The 18,466-nt window shown below is 52.4% G+C and overlaps 1 protein-coding gene across 4 annotated transcripts in view; it reads right to left on the bottom strand.

Moving 5' to 3' along the window:
- Positions 1-18,466, bottom strand: part of LOC139574167 (protein diaphanous homolog 1-like) — a 130,977-nt gene that overhangs the window by 48,728 nt on the left and 63,783 nt on the right. For all 4 annotated transcript variants that reach the window (XM_071398405.1, XM_071398407.1, XM_071398408.1 and 1 more), the window contains 2 exons: positions 17,730-18,269; positions 16,370-16,484 (listed from right to left, as the gene is read on the bottom strand). In XM_071398405.1, the coding sequence (XP_071254506.1) occupies positions 16,370-16,484; positions 17,730-18,269 (655 nt within the window). The remainder of the gene's footprint in view (positions 1-16,369; positions 16,485-17,729; positions 18,270-18,466) is intronic.

Genomic DNA, 18,466 nt, shown 5'->3' with positions numbered 1-18,466 from the left:
AGAAAGAAAGAGACAGAAAGACAGTCAGAGATACAGGGTAAGTATTTGTGTACAGTGTTGTGCTGGCAGCATTCTCTTCCTGTTTAGGACTTCCTTGCTCTCAGGAGAAAAAGAGGAGAGGATAGAAAAGCATCACAGCAGGCATTTTAGCACCTCATCCCCCCCAGACACAATTTGTCTCACCGCTGTCTCTCTGGCATCTATCAACATTCTCTCTCCCTCTCTCGCTTCAAACAGAGCATCTCGGACCTACTACGTAACGCACACACACACACACACACACACAGGAGTATGTGAGCGGAGGATGAGCGGATGGAAATCCCACTCTTCGCTCACAGAGCGGTCTTTGCGCACCGCTTCGGCACTCAATTTCCTTTCCCTCGCTCCACAAAAACAAAAAAAACAAAAATAATATTAAAAATAATATTAAAAATCTCTCTTAGCCCTCACAGGAAGAAAAAACAGCCACTACAAATTTGCTCCATTAATTTTTGGGGGGTTTAAAAATATTATTTAACTGACAACCCATCTACTTTTGGGACTATGTACCATTTGTTTTTGAAGCAGGCTATCGTCAGAAGCTTTAACATTTCAACAAAATGCATATCACATATCATCAGGGCCTACCTAGCTTTTTCTCTAGTCTTTTGATGATCAGATACTTCAGTTGTAACGGGGGCTCTGCTGCGATCACATTTTACAGTTGAGAGACAACTTTAGCACTGTTACAAACTTAGACTGCACATTTTCTTTTTTTATACAAAGTCTCAACGTCTCCGGTACTGCTGCATGGGCACATGCGTTGTCTTGCTATCAATTACAGACTGTGTGACCTATTTCTTGGGACGACTCGCATCAACATCTCTGGGCATTAGTGGTGGGGTAGGCTAAACAAATACAACAGAACAGGCCTAATTAAAAGAAGAGTGACGAAGGAAATGGAAAACGCTGGGCAGAGGATGCCCAGAGCGCTTGACTGAGTGGTATTGGAGAAATAACGCACGCTCCGCTGCTTCCTCCACTCTGCTCACATCCTCTGGTACACACACTGGTGTGCTTGTGGGTAACAGGGTCTCAAATCTGGAAGAACAACCCTACACGGTTCACTGTCGCGGCGACACACGTCACGCCAGACAACGACACCCGCCCATCCATATATCTACCGCCCCCTCTTTCCCTCTCTATTCACTCTCTCTCCCTCTATCCATCCCCTCTCCCTCGTTCTTTCACCCTCTATCCATCTCCCCTCTCCCTCGTTCTTTCACCCTCTATCCATCTCCCCTCTCCCTCGTTCTTTCACCCTCTATCCATCCCCTCTCCCACGTTCTTTCAACCACTATCCATCCCCTCTCCCTCATTCTTTCACCCTCTATCCATCTCCCCTCTCCCTCGTTCTTTCAACCACTATCCATCCCCTCTCCCTCGTTCTTTCACCCTCTATCCATCCCCTCTCCCACGTTCTTTCAACCACTATCCATCCCCTCTCCCACGTTCTTTCACCCTCTATCCATCCCCTCTCCCACGTTCTTTCAACCACTATCCATCCCCTCTCCCTCGTTCTTTCACCCTCTATCCATCTCCCCTCTCCCTCGTTCTTTCACCCTCTATCCATCCCCCTTCTCCCTCATTCTTTCACCCTCTATCCATCCCCCTTCTCCCTCATTCTTTCAACCACTATCCATCCCCTCTCCCTCATTCTTTCACCCTCTATCCATCCCCCTCTCCCTCATTATTCCACCCTCTATCCATCCTCTCTCCCTCATTATGTCACCCTCTATCCATCCTCTCTCCCTCATTATTCCACCCTCTATCCATCCTCTCTCCCTCATTATTCCACCCTCTCTCCCTCATTATGTCACCCTCTATCCATCCTCTCTCCCTCATTATGTCACCCTCTATCCATCCTCTCTCCCTCATTATGTCACCCTCTATCCATCCCCTCTCCCTCATTCTTTCACCCTCTATCCATCCCCCTCTCCCTCATTATTCCACCCTCTATCCATCCTCTCTCCCTCATTATGTCACCCTCTATCCATCCTCTCTCCCTCATTATGTCACCCTCTATCCATCCTCTCTCCCTCATTATGTCACCCTCTATCCATCCTCTCTCCCTCATTATGTCACCCTCTATCCATCCTCTCTCCCTCATTATGTCACCCTCTATCCATCCCCTCTCCCTCATTCTTTCAACCACTATCCATCCCCTCTCCCTCATTCTTTCACCCTCTATCCATCCTCTCTCCCTCATTATTCCACCCTCTATCCATCCTCTCTCCCTCATTATGTCACCCTCTATCCATCCCCTCCCTCATTATTTCACTAGTACTCTATTCACTCTGCTTCCATCATTCACTCTGACATAAGTCCTTACGTGTCTCTCCATCTCTTTACTCCCACTCACTCCCGTCCTCTATCCGCTTTACCTCAAAGCTCTCACGCCATTTCTCTACCGAGCTACTGGTTTCTCTCTGTAGATTGTCCACCCCTCTCTCGGAACAGAGCCTCGCAACGAGGTAGAAACTTTCCCTCAGAACAGAAACTTCAACTTAGAATACTTGTACATTCGGTGTTCAACGTTGAACTTTATCCCTGGTGTATCAACTTAGTTCTCCAAGTAGAGAAAGACACAGTGCTGTCATTAACTATTCACTGTGGGTATTGTATAACACGCTGCTTTCTCCTAGTAATAAATACACACATTTAGGGGAAAAATTTGATAGCTTCCTGGACCAAAACAATGGCTGCCACATCCCTATGGTAATAAAATACACATTCTTTACGCATTTCCCCAATGCTGTGCCTGCCCTTGTCCCCACCTTCCCTCTTCTCCCAGTGCAAGGTTCACCCTCCAGTTACTCCTCCTGGATGGAGTGATGAGCGTGTGGGGAATGGAGAGGGAGAGATGAAAGGAGAGATGAAGGGAGGGAGAGGGGGAGCTCGCCCATGCATTATTGAACAGACAGAGTGGAGTTTTAGGGATAATGTAAAAGTGGAGTTAGGGACAACCTTTCCCTCTCTCCTCCCCCCCTCTCCCTCCTTCCCTCTCCCCCCCCCAGCGGATTATACATATTTTATTCAAGTGGGAGGTTAAAAATTCAAAGCTTGGGGGGAGAGCGCGGGGGAGGGAATGAGTGTACCTGAAAATGGACAAAATGAACAAATGTCTTTGGGGACTTTCTCAAGTGCTAATCTAGGAGCGCTACTCCCTTTGATTAGGACCGAGGGAGAGAGGAGGGGGAGGAAGGGGAGGAACATTCCCATGTGGCGCGCCAGCGTACTGAAAAAAGTAAGGTGTCTGCAGGGCGAACCAGAACTGCGTCCCAGGAACACATTGATACAGAGCAATGGAGAAGGGCTAGCAAACAAACACACACTCCTCTCGCTCACTGACACACACACACACACACACAAACGCATAGATCCTAAGTAATGGAGCAGGGCTAACACACACCTCTCTCTCTAATAATACCACAGATTAACACACAGTCCATTCCTTAAAGGTCGCAAATTAAGGTCAGAAAGCAAAGTGACCTAACCCACAAACCCCTGTAAATACCATGTCTGGTTTAAATGCCATGCTGAAGGCCCTACTGCAGGCTATATGTAAGCAGAGCCAGGAGGAGCCTAGGGCCATTCCCCTCTCTCTAGGAAGAGTCGGACTGGAAGGTTTAATGCTAGGGATATAGTTTAATATCGGCGAGTTCGTAACTGGTTAGGAACAATGGAACTGGAAGGTTTAGAGAGAAACTGCGAGACTTTGGCAATTAAGCCATTGTTCTACTTACCCAGAGTCAGATGAACACATTTTTTGGGGGTCTCTTTGCGCAGTAGCATACACTAGCCTACCTGTAGACTTCTAGTCACCGCGCTAATGCTAGTTAGCGTTGGCTCGCCAAACTACCCCCGACTTCCTTCATACTGCACGGCACACAGAGACATAAAAAAAACGGCACCCGCGAGTTCCTCCGACTCTGGGTAAGTAGAAAACGTGCTTAATTGCCAGGATGTAGCCGTATCCCTTCTATGCTAGGGAGAGAGAGTATCAACTCCAGGAGGTTGAGTTGGCAACTGGTATAGTAGCCATAAGGACGGGAAGAGATTTCAGGAGCTGCAGATGGAATATGGGAGGTTTTAACCGTCTTTCAGCGAAAACCCTGAAGACTTCCCTGCACCTTGGGGGGAAAGAGATATTCGAACAACTCAAAACTGGAGAACGGACGCCTAATGCGACAGCGTCCGCTGTAGGCAACGGTTAAATGACTGTTGCTGTTGGTATGAACATAGCTTCATATACATCTCTCTCTCTCTCTCTCTCACACACAGCTGAGATAAGAGAATAAAAAGACAGGAGAGGAGGAAGGTAGGAGAGAGGAGCGGAGAAGAGGGGGCGCTATCTTGTCATCTGCGTCTTTGAAGACGCTCCTTTCCCCCCCCGCTTTTTCATTCCCTGCCATCGGTGGCATCAAAGTCTGTGGCTAGGTAGTATGCCTGTGTGTGTGTGTGTGTGTCTGTGTGCGTGTGAGAGAGAGCGCTGAGTGCCAATGAGTGTGCCAGTGTCTGTGTGTGCTCGTGTGGGAGAGCAAGTGTGTGTGTGTGTGTGTGTATGAGAGAGAGTTTGAGTTTGTGTATGTGTGTGTGCTACCCCTTAGGGAGGCCTAATAATGAGAATAAACCAGCAGAAACAGTAGCAGACTCCGAGGGCTGCCATAAGCAGGAGCAGGGCAGGCAGGCCCAATCAGTCTACACTCTCTCTCGCTCTGTGTGTGTGTGTGTTGACGACACACACTTTTTCTTCTCTTCCCCTTTCTCCATCTCTCGCTCCATGTTGATTAAACTGCTTCTAAACATAGATATGGCCCTCGTATCTCCCCTTCCCCATCCTCTCTCGCCACCCTCCTTCCAGCATTAAAACACCCGCCCCCCCAATCCTTCCCTAACACACTTCGACACACACACACCAAATGAAGAGAAAAACGGTCAGATGAAAAAGAGAGAAGGGAGAGAATCAGTCCTTAAAATAATGGATGGGGTAAAAGAGTGGGCGGAGGAAGATTGTAGGTGTTGCATATCACTGCCTGAATCCTTCCTTTTTCTCTTTTCAAACCCAGCTGCTTCATGCCTAACTCAGTAACAGGCCGCGCTGGGTTCGTAAACACTGGGCTACTTAGCATCTGTAACAAGCTTTCAACCAAATCACCCCAATTAAACACACACACACACACACACTACTCGCCTGTCACATCGGAGTGTGTATTTATATGCTAATAGGGTTGGGAGCTGAGATTGGAGCGTCGCTTGGCTCGGCGGTCGGGGAGTGAGCGGCGAGGAGCGCGGAGCGGGCCGTTCAACACCGGATAATCTCCAGGAAGAGAAAGTGGAGAGAGATTAAGCACACAGCCGTGATGAAGTGGCGAGGGCACACTTCATTTGCATGTAAAACAGAGGGAGAGCCAGGGAGAAAGCGAAAGCGAGAGTGGGATAGAGGGGACAAAAACATGCGCGGGCTGTGTGTGTGTGTGTGTGTGTGTGTGTGTAAATAAGCTGTTGCTTGTTGGCAGGCCGCAGCACGAGGAGCTCACAGATGTGTTCTAACGCGATAACGACTGATGAATGAGCGGCGTTCTCGAACGGCCCGCAACGATAAAGAGATTCTGAATTATGAGCTTTCGCTATCAGCAGCCGAGGAGAAGGAACGAACGCAGCAGCTTAGAACGCTGCTGTGCAAAGCCAAGCTAATACACAGCTAATGTGGGGCTTAGCGGTAGCCTTATCCGTACCCAAAGTACTGTACAGCACTCCAAGATAAACATTCGCACGCACGCGCACATCACATCTTCGCGCGCACACACACACACACACACACTCAGCCAACCTTAACTTACCAAAGGTCTGCACACTGTAAACTCAAGACACAAGCACGCCACACACACAGCCTTACTGCAATCCAATAGTTGTGTAGTAATTCAGTGAGAGGAAAAATGGTGGGGGTGAAGACGGATATTTGAAACATTGGTGGATGAATGGACGTATGGGGGGGAGGAAGGAAGAGAGAGAGAGAGAGAGTGAGTGTTTTTGGCTCTGGCATTAGTGACCTACGCATTAACCTGTCTCCCTCAGGCCCAGCCGGTACACAGCATGGTTTATTAACGACTAGCAACCACCACGGACCCCACTCACACACACACACGCGCCCACAAACACACTCAACCAATTTGAACAGAGATAACGCGTAAGGCATATTACCGAAGCCCCGTTGCATAGGCATTTGAAAAACCCACACATAAATCAAAACAAACACGCACACACCGCCTGTGCCAGTGTGCCGCAAACCCATTTAAAAACATTGAAGCGGTTTATTGGCAGATCTTTACATTTTAAAAAAATGTCCCAAAGGACAAGACACCATGCAGATAGGGCTGCCTGTGTGTGTTGCGTAACAGACACACTCACAACACTTTCTCCTCCTCGGGTGAACAAATGTTACCCTGCGACTTCTCCGATAGGAATAAGTGAAGACAAACCAACAGCTGGCGGGACAGATAGAAAGGAGGGAAGGAAGGAAGGTGGAGGAGAGAGCGAGGAAAAAGGAAGACAGACCGATGAGGGGGGGGTCCATCTACCTATTTTGACAGACGGGTTCCCTCCCTCTCACGGCATCTCTAAACCTCGTCCCAAAACTCAAATAATAATCATGATATCATTCTGCCAGATAGGCGCGGGCTACTTTGTAGTTTAACGTTTAATTGAGAAGGTTTTTTAGGGAAAGCCTTTCCCATCTACCAGAAGACTGTTTTCATTAGCATCATCGCTAACGACCACACCAAGTGGCAGAAATACCATATACACAGACAGAGGGCAATTCCCTTTCCCTCAACAAAAAGCCGCAGGAAACACAAATCACTGACGCGATCCGTTCATGTCTTATGACGAACTTGGGTAAATTAATTAATTTAATAAACGTTGCTAATTCCCCTACTAGGTTTCTTTGAATTCTGTTTAATGTCTAGATGCCTCGATTCTGTACGCGAGCTCCGCGTTGCGGATTTTATAGGGCCCTTATAAAAACACTCCAACTCCTCCCTACTCACTCTACAGCCTGGCTAGAACACACAGCACCGACTGACCTTAAAATACTGCAGGTTGACATATATTGGCATGAGTCTTGTCCTGGAGGCAGGAACTGAGCGATTTCCCCTTAGATAGGCCAGCTGCAAAGTCAAAACTGGCTATATTGATTTAAAAATCAGATTCCAGGACTTTGTGGCTGTGCCAGCTAAGTGAGCAGAGCTGCCCCCCGGAACAAGATTCATGAAGAAGAAGAAAAAAGGAACACTAGCCTGCTAAAATACTCCCTCTTTTTAAACGGAAGGTTTAACTTTAGTTCATCAATATCCATTTTTACCGCTGGTGTGAGAGGCTGCGATGAGGAAGTCCTGTCGACCCACCTCATCACACACTGGTGTGTGATTACCGGGCCGGTGTGACCTGTACTGCAGAGGATACATCATTAGGACGGAGAGAGGCCAGGCAGAGAGCACAGAATAGTCTTAGTGAGAGGAACACAAGGACACACACACACACACACACACACGTATAACACCCTCACACAGTGTAGGAAATTGATTTCCGTTGAACACAGGGAGATCAAAGGACTCATTATAATTGGTGTGTAAGTGCTGTGGAACACCCCGACAGACAGAGACACACACGCACTTTTAAATAAAAACACGTAGGTAAATGTTCAAAATATACTTATAGTGCAGCTGTCCAAAGGCCATATGGAAAGAATTGTGACAAAGACGTGAGAACCTTATTGCCACCCCTATCAACGTCGGGTGTGTGTGTGTGTGTGTGTGTGTGTGTGTGTGTGTGTGTGTGTGTGTGTGTGAGACTAGCAGGGAGCGGGGAGTGTGAGCCTCAGCACGCCACGACTTGCCATCCGGTAACCGTGGTAATGAAGTAGGTCGCTGTATTCATCGTGGCGCGGCGAGGGGGCGTAGCCAGCGCCGGCTGGTGGGGTGTCACTGAGCGTGCTCCGTAGGGGGGAGGATAATCTCCACGGAGACAGAAACCAGGCCGCTGTGCTGCTCAGGTGTGCCACAAACAAATGAACGAGGGAAGGAGGGAGGGGGAGGAAGAGAGGAGGATGAAAGGAGAGAAGAACATATGCAGGCATCACCATGCCTTGAGACATCTTGAAACTTGTATTGGAAATGGAGATGAAGGAAATTGAGTAAAATCGAGAGAGGAGATGGGGAGAGACGAGGGAGGTGAAGGAACGAGGAGGGAGGGAGGGAGGAGAGGGCTGGTTTGGGAAACAAAGGGTTATTAAAATCATCACCATATTAAGAGGATTAATATGCTTCTGGCCCTTTCTCACTTCCATATTAATCAATACAGTAACATCCCCTCTACTCATCCCGATATGTATTTTCTCTCTCCTCCTGTCCTCAACTCTCTCCCTCACTGTCCCCTCTCCTTTCCTGTCCCTACCCCCTGTAATCTCCCCCTGTCCTCCCCTCTTTTCCACTCCCCTGTCCTCCCTCACCATCTCCTGTCCTCCCACTCTCCTGTCCTCTCACGGCATCCCTCCTTTCCTGTCCCCTGCCCTCCCGGCTGTCCTGTCCCCCCTCCCTGTCCTCTGCTCTCCCTCCTTTCCTGTCCACCCTCCTTCACCGTCTCCTGTCCTCCCTCTCTTCTTCACTATCTATCCCGTACTCCAACTCCCCTTCACTATCCCATGTCCTCCCTCCTTTCCCGTCCTCCCTCCTTTCCCATCCCCTGTCCTCCCTCCTTTCCCATCCCCTGTCCTCCCCCCTTTCCCATCCCCTGTCCTCCCCCTCTCCATTATTCCCTGTCCTCCCCCTCTCCATTATTCCCTGTCCTCCCCCTCTCCATTATTCCCTGTCCTCCCCCTCTCCATTATTCCCTGTCCTCCCCCTCTCCATTATTCCCCGTTCTCTTGCTTTTTCCCTATCCTCTGTCCTCCCTCCCTCCCCCTGTCCTCCCCCTCCCTCCATCTCTCTTTCCTACTAATTGGCCTATCTGAGGAGCAGACATCAAAAGGCCCCTGCTATCAAACACTGTGCTAGCTTGTGCCAGAAAAGGAAGAACAGAAAAAAAGTAAATAAAAAAAAGGGGGGGGGGGGGAGACACTGAAGAGATCGAGAGGCAAGAGAAGAGAGAGGAGAGGAATATTCAAGAAAACGACCGGACACGAGCGCTTCAAAAGGGCAGATATTAGAGCCAGAATCTCTCACACACACACACACACACACACACACACACACACACACACACACACACACACACACACACACACACACACACACACACACACACACACACACACACACACACACACACACACACACACACACACACACACACACACACACACACACACACACACACACACACACACACACACACACACACACACACACACACTTCAGGGAGAACAGTGAGATATGGGTTTATAGAAGCACCACACGTCCACTTCCTTAACTATACACATAAAAGCAGTTTTACACGGCTTATTTCAACAAACAAACTAGCAACTCAGCTGCAAACAACTGACGGTAAAAGACAAATATTCCAAACAGCTATCGAGAAAGAATGAGAGGAGAGAAGGGCTGTGAAGGTTTAAACAAAGTTGGGATCCTTAACTCTAAAAAAAAAAAAAAAACCTCTAGGTGAAAAACAACGTTTTAAAATCACAGTGCAGTTACCACAAAACTTTTTTTTTTAGGCTATAAAGGCCTGGGGAAAGTTGTGTAAATTAAATAAAGTGAACCGTAGGATACTTTGGTGAAGCGTTGAAAAACGCAAGACAATACATCGCGAGATACAGATTACCAAGACATTCTTTCGCCCTGCCCTCTCCTCTCTCTCATGCTGGCTCCGCCTCCTCTTGCACTTCGCCAGAGATCTGTATGTAACGACAAGATGCTCATGTCCCCGCCCTAACAATGGGAGTCGTTGTCCCCAAAAGGTGGGAACGCAGGTGACACGCTTGCCTTCCCCGCCTTGTGGCAACTGCTTATAAGTTAAGCGTAACTATAAGAAATCTAAGATGCGTCAAAGAAATTCTATCCAGCTCAGGGCTCCAGCTATGCATGTGGTTTTCTAACTTGCTAGCTAAGTGGCTAGATGGCAAGATCAAGCTTCTTGGTTAAAGCAGAGACATTCAAACCCTCCTGGATCAAGATCCCTATTAGCTAAATTGTATTGTGCATCAAATAGCGCCCCTTGTAATACCGTATACCCCGGTATGGTACAAAAACAGTAAGTCGGCATGAAAATATGGATACCACCCTACCCTATCCAAAAATACCGTATCTTAGGAGTCGATTCCTGGCAGAATCGAATCTTGTGTCGACACCGGGAGTTGAAGTGCAAGGCGCTGAGGAATCAATTATTTTGGAGTCGACTCACCACCACTACGTCATCTTCGTTACCTTTGGGGGGGGGGGGGGACGGCAGCAGAGAAGTCCTCTACGACAACACTTTTAAATGAGAAGGAAATGCAAACTTCGGGGAGGTGGAGTACAGGCGGAGTAACGGTAACAATGCTGAACCATCTGAAAGAGATGCGCTGTGAGACGCAACCCGTTGCCGGCAGGAGCGCAACTGCACTGGGAATTCACGTCAAAAAAATAATAATAAAAAAATAAAGTTGCTTTTTCAAAAGAGAACCAAGCAGCTATAGAGAGAGATAGAGGAGAGAGACACAGATAAGGGCGGGGGGGGGGGGGAGTTTTGCGGCACCATCAGCTCCGAGCACCGCCGCCGCAACCATGAGGTCATCGACCCGCGACCCAGCCCACAGCACTGAACGGTGTGCGCGTGTGTTTGCAGACAGCAGAGGGCAGGGGTCAGGGGTCAGCGGGCTGACGGAGGCGTCGTTTCACTAGGCTGAGCAACGAGGGATGGGAAGAGGAGTGCAAATGGAGCCGCTGCAGAGCCTCAGAAGCGAGGGTTGTTTTGTTAGCTTGTTTATATTGGCGGTATTGGAGTGGAGTGATGGGTAGAGGCGAGAGGTCAACCAATGTAATGAGGACTGGCTGCTTATCACAGTACACAACATGCAGGCTCTCGCGCTAACAAACACATTGGACACACACACACACATTGGACACACACACAAGTAGACAGTCAGAGGGAGTTGGAGCTATTGAAAAGGGCAGCGTGTGTTTACAGTCAGATATCAGAAAAGGTTATCAGACATCAAATGGGACAGCCGTGTCTCAGCCAATCACACAGAGGGACCAGAGGCACGGTAACGAATCACAGACTGACAGCAGACCTTAACCACTCCGTAGAGGTGAATGCTGATGGGACAGCTGACAACCTTGACATTTCAACGACTCGGACAGCCAGAGAGAGGGTGTGTGTGTGTGTGTGTGTGTGTGTGTGTGTGTGTGTGTGTGTGTGTACACACACACACACGTTTGAGTGACTATATGCACGTGCGTAAGAGTGAGACAGACTGTGTGTTCTGATTGCACCGCAGCTGAAGGTCGATTGAACAAGCGGGGGGCACACACACACACACGTTTTGTCCCCTGAGGACGGTGGGCAGAGCGTCCTAGCTGTAATGATGAATATGGAGCAGAAGGCTCAGTGACACAGGAACAAGGTGACAAAGGAGAAGCTGGACAGGTGAGGGGTGTGTGGGTTGACAGTAGGACAGCACTCTGTGCCAGGACAGCAGGTGGCTAGTCACAGGGCATCAGTGACCTCTTCCCCCGCCCCACCCCTTCCCTCCTCTCCTCCCTCTGTCCACCCCTTCCCTCCTCTCCTCCCTCTATCCACCCCTTCCCTCCTCTCCTCCCTCTATCCACCCCTTCCCTCCTCTCCTCCCTCTATCCACCCCTTCCCTCCTCTCCTCCCTCTGTCCACCCTTCCCTCCTCTCCTCCCTCTATCCACCCCTTCCCTCCTCTCCTCCCTCTATCCACCCCTTCCCTCCTCTCCTCCCTCTGTCCACCCCTTCCCTCCTCTCCTCCCTCTATCCACCCCTTCCCTCCTCTCCTCCCTCTATCCACCCCTTCCCTCCTCTCCTCCCTCTATCCACCCCTTCCCTCTATCCACCCCTTCCCTCCTCTCCTCCCTCTATCCACCCCTCCTCTCCTCTCTCTATCCACCCCTTCCCTCCTCTCCTCCCTCTATCCACCCCTTCCCTCCTCTCCTCCCTCTATCCACCCCTTCCCTTCCCTCCTCTATCCACCCCTTCCCTCCCTCTATCCACCCCTTCCCTCCTCTCCTCCCTCTGTCCACCCCTTCCCTCCTCTCCTCCCTCTGTCCACCCCTTCCCTCCTCTCCTCCCTCTGTCCACCCCTTCCCTCCTCCCTCTGCTTCCCTCCTCCTCTGTCCACCCCTTCCCTCCTCCTCTGTCCACCCCTTCCCTCCTCCCTCTGTCCACCCCTTCCCTCCTCCCTCTGTCCACCCCTTCCCTCCTCCCTCTGTCCACCCCTTCCCTCCTCCCTCTGTCCACCCCTTCCCTCCTCCCTCTGTCCACCCCTTCCCTCCCTCTGTCCACCCCTTCCCTCCCTCTGTCCACCCCTTCCCTCCTCTCCTCCCTCTGTCCACCCCTTCCCTCCTCCCTCTGTCCACCCCTTCCCTCCGTCCACCCCTTCCCTCCTCCCTCTGTCCACCCCTTCCCTCCTCCCTCTGTCCACCCCTTCCCTCCTCCCTCTGTCCACCCCTTCCCTCCTCCCTCTGTCCACCCCTTCCCTCCTCTCCTCCCTCTGTCCACCCCTTCCCTCCTCTCCTCCCTCTGTCCACCCCTTCCCTCCTCCCTCTGTCCACCCCTTCCCTCCTCCCTCTGTCCACCCCTCCTCTCCTCCCTCTGTCCACCCCTTCCCTCCTCTCCTCCCTCTGTCCACCCCTTCCCTCCTCTCCTCCCTCTGTCCACCCCTTCCCTCCCTCTGTCCACCCCTTCCCTCCTCTCCTCCCTCTGTCCACCCCCTCCCTCTGTCCACCCCTTCCCTCCTCTCCTCCCTCTGTCCACCCCTTCCCTCCTCTCCTCCCTCTGTCCACCCCTTCCCTCCTCTCCTCCCTCTGTCCACCCCTTCCCTCTGTCCACCCCTTCCCTCCCTCTGTCCACCCCTTCCCTCCCTCTGTCCACCCCTTCCCTCCTCTCCTCCCTCTGTCCACCCCTTCCCTCCTCCCTCTGTCCACCCCTTCCCTCCTCCCTCTGCCCACCCCTTCCCTCCTCCCTCTGCCCACCCCTTCCCTCCTCCCTCTGTCCACCCCTTCACTCCTCTCCTCCCTCTGTCCACCCCTTCCCTCCTCTCCTCCCTCTGTCCACCCCTTCCCTCCTCTCCTCCCTCTGTCCACCCCTTCCCTCCTCTCCTCCCTCTGTCCACCCCTTCCCTCCTCTCCTCCCTCTGTCCACCCCTTCCCTCCCTCTGTCCACCCCTCCCTCCTCTCCTCCCTCTGTCCACCCCTCCCTCTGTCCACCCCTTCCCTCCTCTCCTCCCTCTGTCCACCCCTTCCCTCCTCTCCTCCCTCTGTCCACCCCTTCCCTCCTCTCCTCCCTCTGTCCACCCCTTCCCTCCTCTCCTCCCTCTGTCCACCCCTTCCCTCCTCCTCCTCTCCTCCCTCTGTCCACCCCTTCCCTCCTCTCCTCCCTCTGTCCACCCCTTCCCTCCTCTCCTCCCTCTGTCCACCCCTTCCCTCCCTCTGTCCACCCCTGTCCCTCCCTCTGTCCACCCCTCCTCTCCTCCCTCTATCCACCCCTTCCCTCCTCTCCTCCCTCTGTCCACCCCTTCCCTCCTCTCCTCCCTCTGTCCACCCCTTCCCTCCTCTCCTCCCTCTGTCCACCCCTTCCCTCCTCTCCTCCCTCTGTCCACCCCTTCCCTCCCTCTGTCCACCCCTTCCCTCCCTCTGTCCACCCCTTCCCTCCCTCTGTCCACCCCTTCCCTCCTCTCCCTCCCTCTGTCCACCCCCTCCCTCTGTCCACCCCTTCCCTCCTCTCCTCCCTCTGTCCACCCCTTCCCTCCTCTCCTCCCTCTGTCCACCCCTTCCCTCCTCTCCTCCCTCTGTCCACCGCTTCCCTCCTCTCCTCCCTCTGTCCACCCCTTCCCTCCTCTCCTCCCTCTGTCCACCCCTTCCCTCCTCTCCTCCCTCTGTCCACCCCCTCCCTCTGTCCACCCCTTCCCTCCTCTCCTCCCTCTGTCCACCCCCTCCCTCTGTCCACCCCTTCCCTCCTCTCCTCCCTCTGTCCACCCCTTCCCTCCTCTCCTCCCTCTGTCCACCCCTTCCCTCCTCTCCTCCCTCTGTCCACCCCTTCCCTCCTCTCCTCCCTCTGTCCACCCCTTCCCTCCCCTCCTCCCTCTATCCACCCCTTCCCTCCTCTCCTCCCTCTGTCCACCCCTTCCCTCCTCTCCTCCCTCTGTCCACCCCTTCCCTCCTCTCCTCCCTCCAACTCTAAACCCAATCCATCTCACCTAGGGAGCATACCGTCTCATGGAGAATGAGACAACTCACAGCCAGAACGCACACAGTCCCTCATACACTCACTGACAAGCAGCAGCAGAGCTCTTTAGAACACACACACAACAGTCCTGGCACGCAACACAATGTATGTGTTCTTACCTTTGGAGGCTGTTGGATGGATGGAATGGAAAGAGGGGGGGGAGAGAGAGAGAATTAAAAGACAATCCTCATCAGTACGCCAACTTTAGAGACAAGTGCAATGCTGACAGGCACGGACACATGGTGCCATGGTACACACACAGGCCACATGGTGCCATGGTACACACACAGGCCACATGGTGCCATGGTACACACACACAGGCCACATGGTGCCATGGTACACACACACAGGCCACATGGTGCCATGGTACACACACACAGGCCACATGGTGCCATGGTACACACACACAGGCCACATGGTGCCATGGTACACACACACAGGCCACATGGTGCCATGGTACACACACACAGGCCACATGGTGCCATGGTACACACACAGGCCACATGGTGCCATGGTACACACACAGGCCACATGGTGCCATGGTACACACACAGGCCACATGGTGCCATGGTACACACACAGGCCACATGGTGCCATGGTACACACACAGGCCACATGGTGCCATGGTACACACACAGGCCACATGGTGCCATGGTACACACACAGGCCACATGGTGCCATGGTACACACACAGGCCACATGGTGCCATGGTACACACACAGGCCACATGGTGCCATGGTACACACACAGGCCACATGGTGCCATGGTACACACACAGGCCACATGGTGCCATGGTACAACACACAGGCCACATGGTGCCATGGTACAACACACAGGCCACATGGTGCCATGGTACACACACAGGCCACATGGTGCCATGGTACACACACAGGCCACATGGTGCCATGGTACACACACAGGCCACATGGTGCCATGGTACACACACAGGCCACATGGTGCCATGGTACACACACAGGCCACATGGTGCCATGGTACACACACAGGCCACATGGTGCCATGGTACACACACAGGACACATGGTGCCATGGTACACACACAGGACACATGGTGCCATGGTACACACACAGGACACATGGTGCCATGGTACACACACAGGCCACATGGTGCCATGGTACACACACAGGACACATGGTGCCATGGTACACACACAGGACACATGGTGCCATGGTACACACACAGGACACATGGTGCCATGGTACACACACAGGCCACATGGTGCCATGGTACACACACAGGCCACATGGTGCCATGGTACACACACAGGCCACATGGTGCCATGGTACACACACAGGCCACATGGTGCCATGGTACACACACAGGCCACATGGTGCCATGGTACACACACAGGCCACATGGTGCCATGGTACACACACAGGACACATGGTGCCATGGTACACACACAGGACACATGGTGCCATGGTACACACACAGGCCACATGGTGCCATGGTACACACACAGGCCACATGGTGCCATGGTACACACACAGGCCACATGGTGCCATGGTACACACACAGGCCACATGGTGCCATGGTACACACACAGGACACATGGTGCCATGGTACACACACAGGCCACATGGTGCCATGGTACACACACAGGCCACATGGTGCCATGGTACACACACAGGCCACATGGTGCCATGGTACACACACAGGCCACATGGTGCCATGGTACACACACAGGACACATGGTGCCATGGTACACACACAGGACACATGGTGCCATGGTACACACACAGGACACATGGTGCCATGGTACACACACAGGACACATGGTGCCATGGTACACACACAGGACACATGGTGCCATGGTACACACACAGGACACATGGTGCCATGGTACACACACAGGCCGACACACTCACTCTTGGTCTGGGAGGAGAAGGCCAGGGTGAGTTTGGCAAAGAGCTCGTTGTTCTCATAGCGATCCTCGTTGGCCTTTGTCCAGAAACTCTTCTCAGACAGATCCTCATATCCAATCTGTACCGGGGGGGGGGGGGAAGAGGGTGGTAGAGAGAAAGATAAATGCCTTTTGAATCCTTCCATCCAATTTTGCAAAAAATCATTCATCCATCTATACAGCAATCAAGCGAGAGATGGACAGAGGAAGAAAGAAAGAGAACAAGGATGCTAAAGGAGGTGAGGGAGTGGGGGGGGGTGGAGAGAGAGACACAAAGAAGAGGAGAGGAAAGAAGTAGTAATTTTCCCTGATCCTTATTCTCCTCCACACAAAAGCCATGAGCTTCACACAACTAGCCCTGTCACACACAGCGAGCGAGAGGGAGAGAGAGCGGGAGAGAAACAGAGAGGGAGAGAAAGGAATCCATTCCCTTTATCCTCCTCTCCCTTTCTCCCTCCTTTCCTCCGCCATCGCCACGGCACTCACTTTCTTCTCTCTTCCAACCATCAACACCACCTCCTCACAATTAAGTGCCTTTTTTCCCCTTCCAACTCTCTCCCCCTCTTCTCTTCCCCCCCCCTTTGGTTCTCTCATCAAGGAGCAGAGCAAAGAAGAGAGAGAACGGGGAAGCGAAATAGAGAGAGGAAAGAGAGGCAGGATCAGAGGAGAGGTAGTAACTTGAACGAGATATGAGCCTTTCATTACGAAAGATGCCTCTGGGAGGGGTTGTGGGGGTGAGGGAGGCGGGGGGAGAGAATGTGATACAGGGGCTGAAGGGCCGAGGATAATTCCTTTTCATTTTTATTTTTACATTTAAATTACAAAAGAATGCTGTCCTCTCTAGCAGCAATTTAATTATCTTCCACCAGCGGAGTTAAAAGAAGCAGCCTTATTAAAAAGCAATTTCTGTGACATCCTCGTCAAAGAGCTCTCACCAACCCCGTCGAACGAACGGAGAGAAGGGGGGGGTGGGGGTTGGAGTGAGGGAGGAAGGGAGAGAGAGAGAAACTAAACGCTGATGAACTCAGCTGAAGCCATTAAACAGTAGCTTTAGGCTAAAGAGAGACAGAGGGCCGTTTTGATGTTTTAACCATCGCAGATGAGAGGGAGGAGAATACAGGAACAGAGACACACTCACATAGGGTCACAGTCTTAGGATGCACTCACACACACACACACACGCTGACAATAACTAAAGATGTTGCTGTTCTCTTGACTCCTATGCCCGCGCACACTAACAAAGGCTCGTGCTGTAATGAAAAAGAAGGCTGATTCACCATCTAACACATGTGCACACACTCATTGTCTCTCTCCCCCGTCCTCACCTTGCTCCAGTTGGCCCGCTTCAGCTGCACCTCAGGCTTGTACTCCTTCTTGGGCGACAGGCCGAAGGGCAGAGGGGGTGGCACAGGGGCTCCCCAGCCCCCCATACCAGGAGGAGGAGGGGGCATGCCCATGCCAGGTGCAGGAGGGGGTGGAGGGGGCATTCCAGGACCACCAGGGAGGGGAGGAGGGGGAGGGGGGCCGGGCATCCCTGGTAGGGGTGGTGGCGGAGGGGGGCCGGGCATCCCTGGTAGGGGAGGTGGCGGAGGGGGGCCGGGCATCCCTGGTAGGGGAGGTGGCGGAGGGGGGCCGGGCATCCCTGGTAGGGGTGGTGGCGGAGGGGGGCCGGGCATCCCTGGTAGGGGAGGAGGGGGAGGTGGGGAAGGGAGGAATGATTGGCCGGGTAGGGGTGGAGGAGGGGGCACGGGCATCCTAGCTTGCCCTGGGAGAGGGGGGGCAGTGGGAGGAGCAGGGCCAACTGGGACATGGACCGTGACGACTCTGGTCTTGGCCTCCTCCAGATCCTTATTGAGCGTCTCTATCTGGAGAGAGAGAGCGGGACGGATAGAGGAAGAGAGAGAGAGAAACATATTAGTTAGAGGAGATTTTACTTTACTGTATGAAAGCACCATACTACTAAATCATGAGAGAAGACATTTTGTATTTTTAAATTTGTGTGCGTGTGTGTGTGTGAGATTGAGTGTGTCTGCCAACATGTTCTTGTGACTGAGGGACAGAG

This window comes from Salvelinus alpinus, chromosome 4, assembly GCF_045679555.1.
Source record: "Salvelinus alpinus chromosome 4, SLU_Salpinus.1, whole genome shotgun sequence".
Taxonomy (NCBI): domain Eukaryota; kingdom Metazoa; phylum Chordata; class Actinopteri; order Salmoniformes; family Salmonidae; genus Salvelinus; species Salvelinus alpinus.
This window is presented reverse-complemented; position numbering and strand designations above follow the sequence as displayed.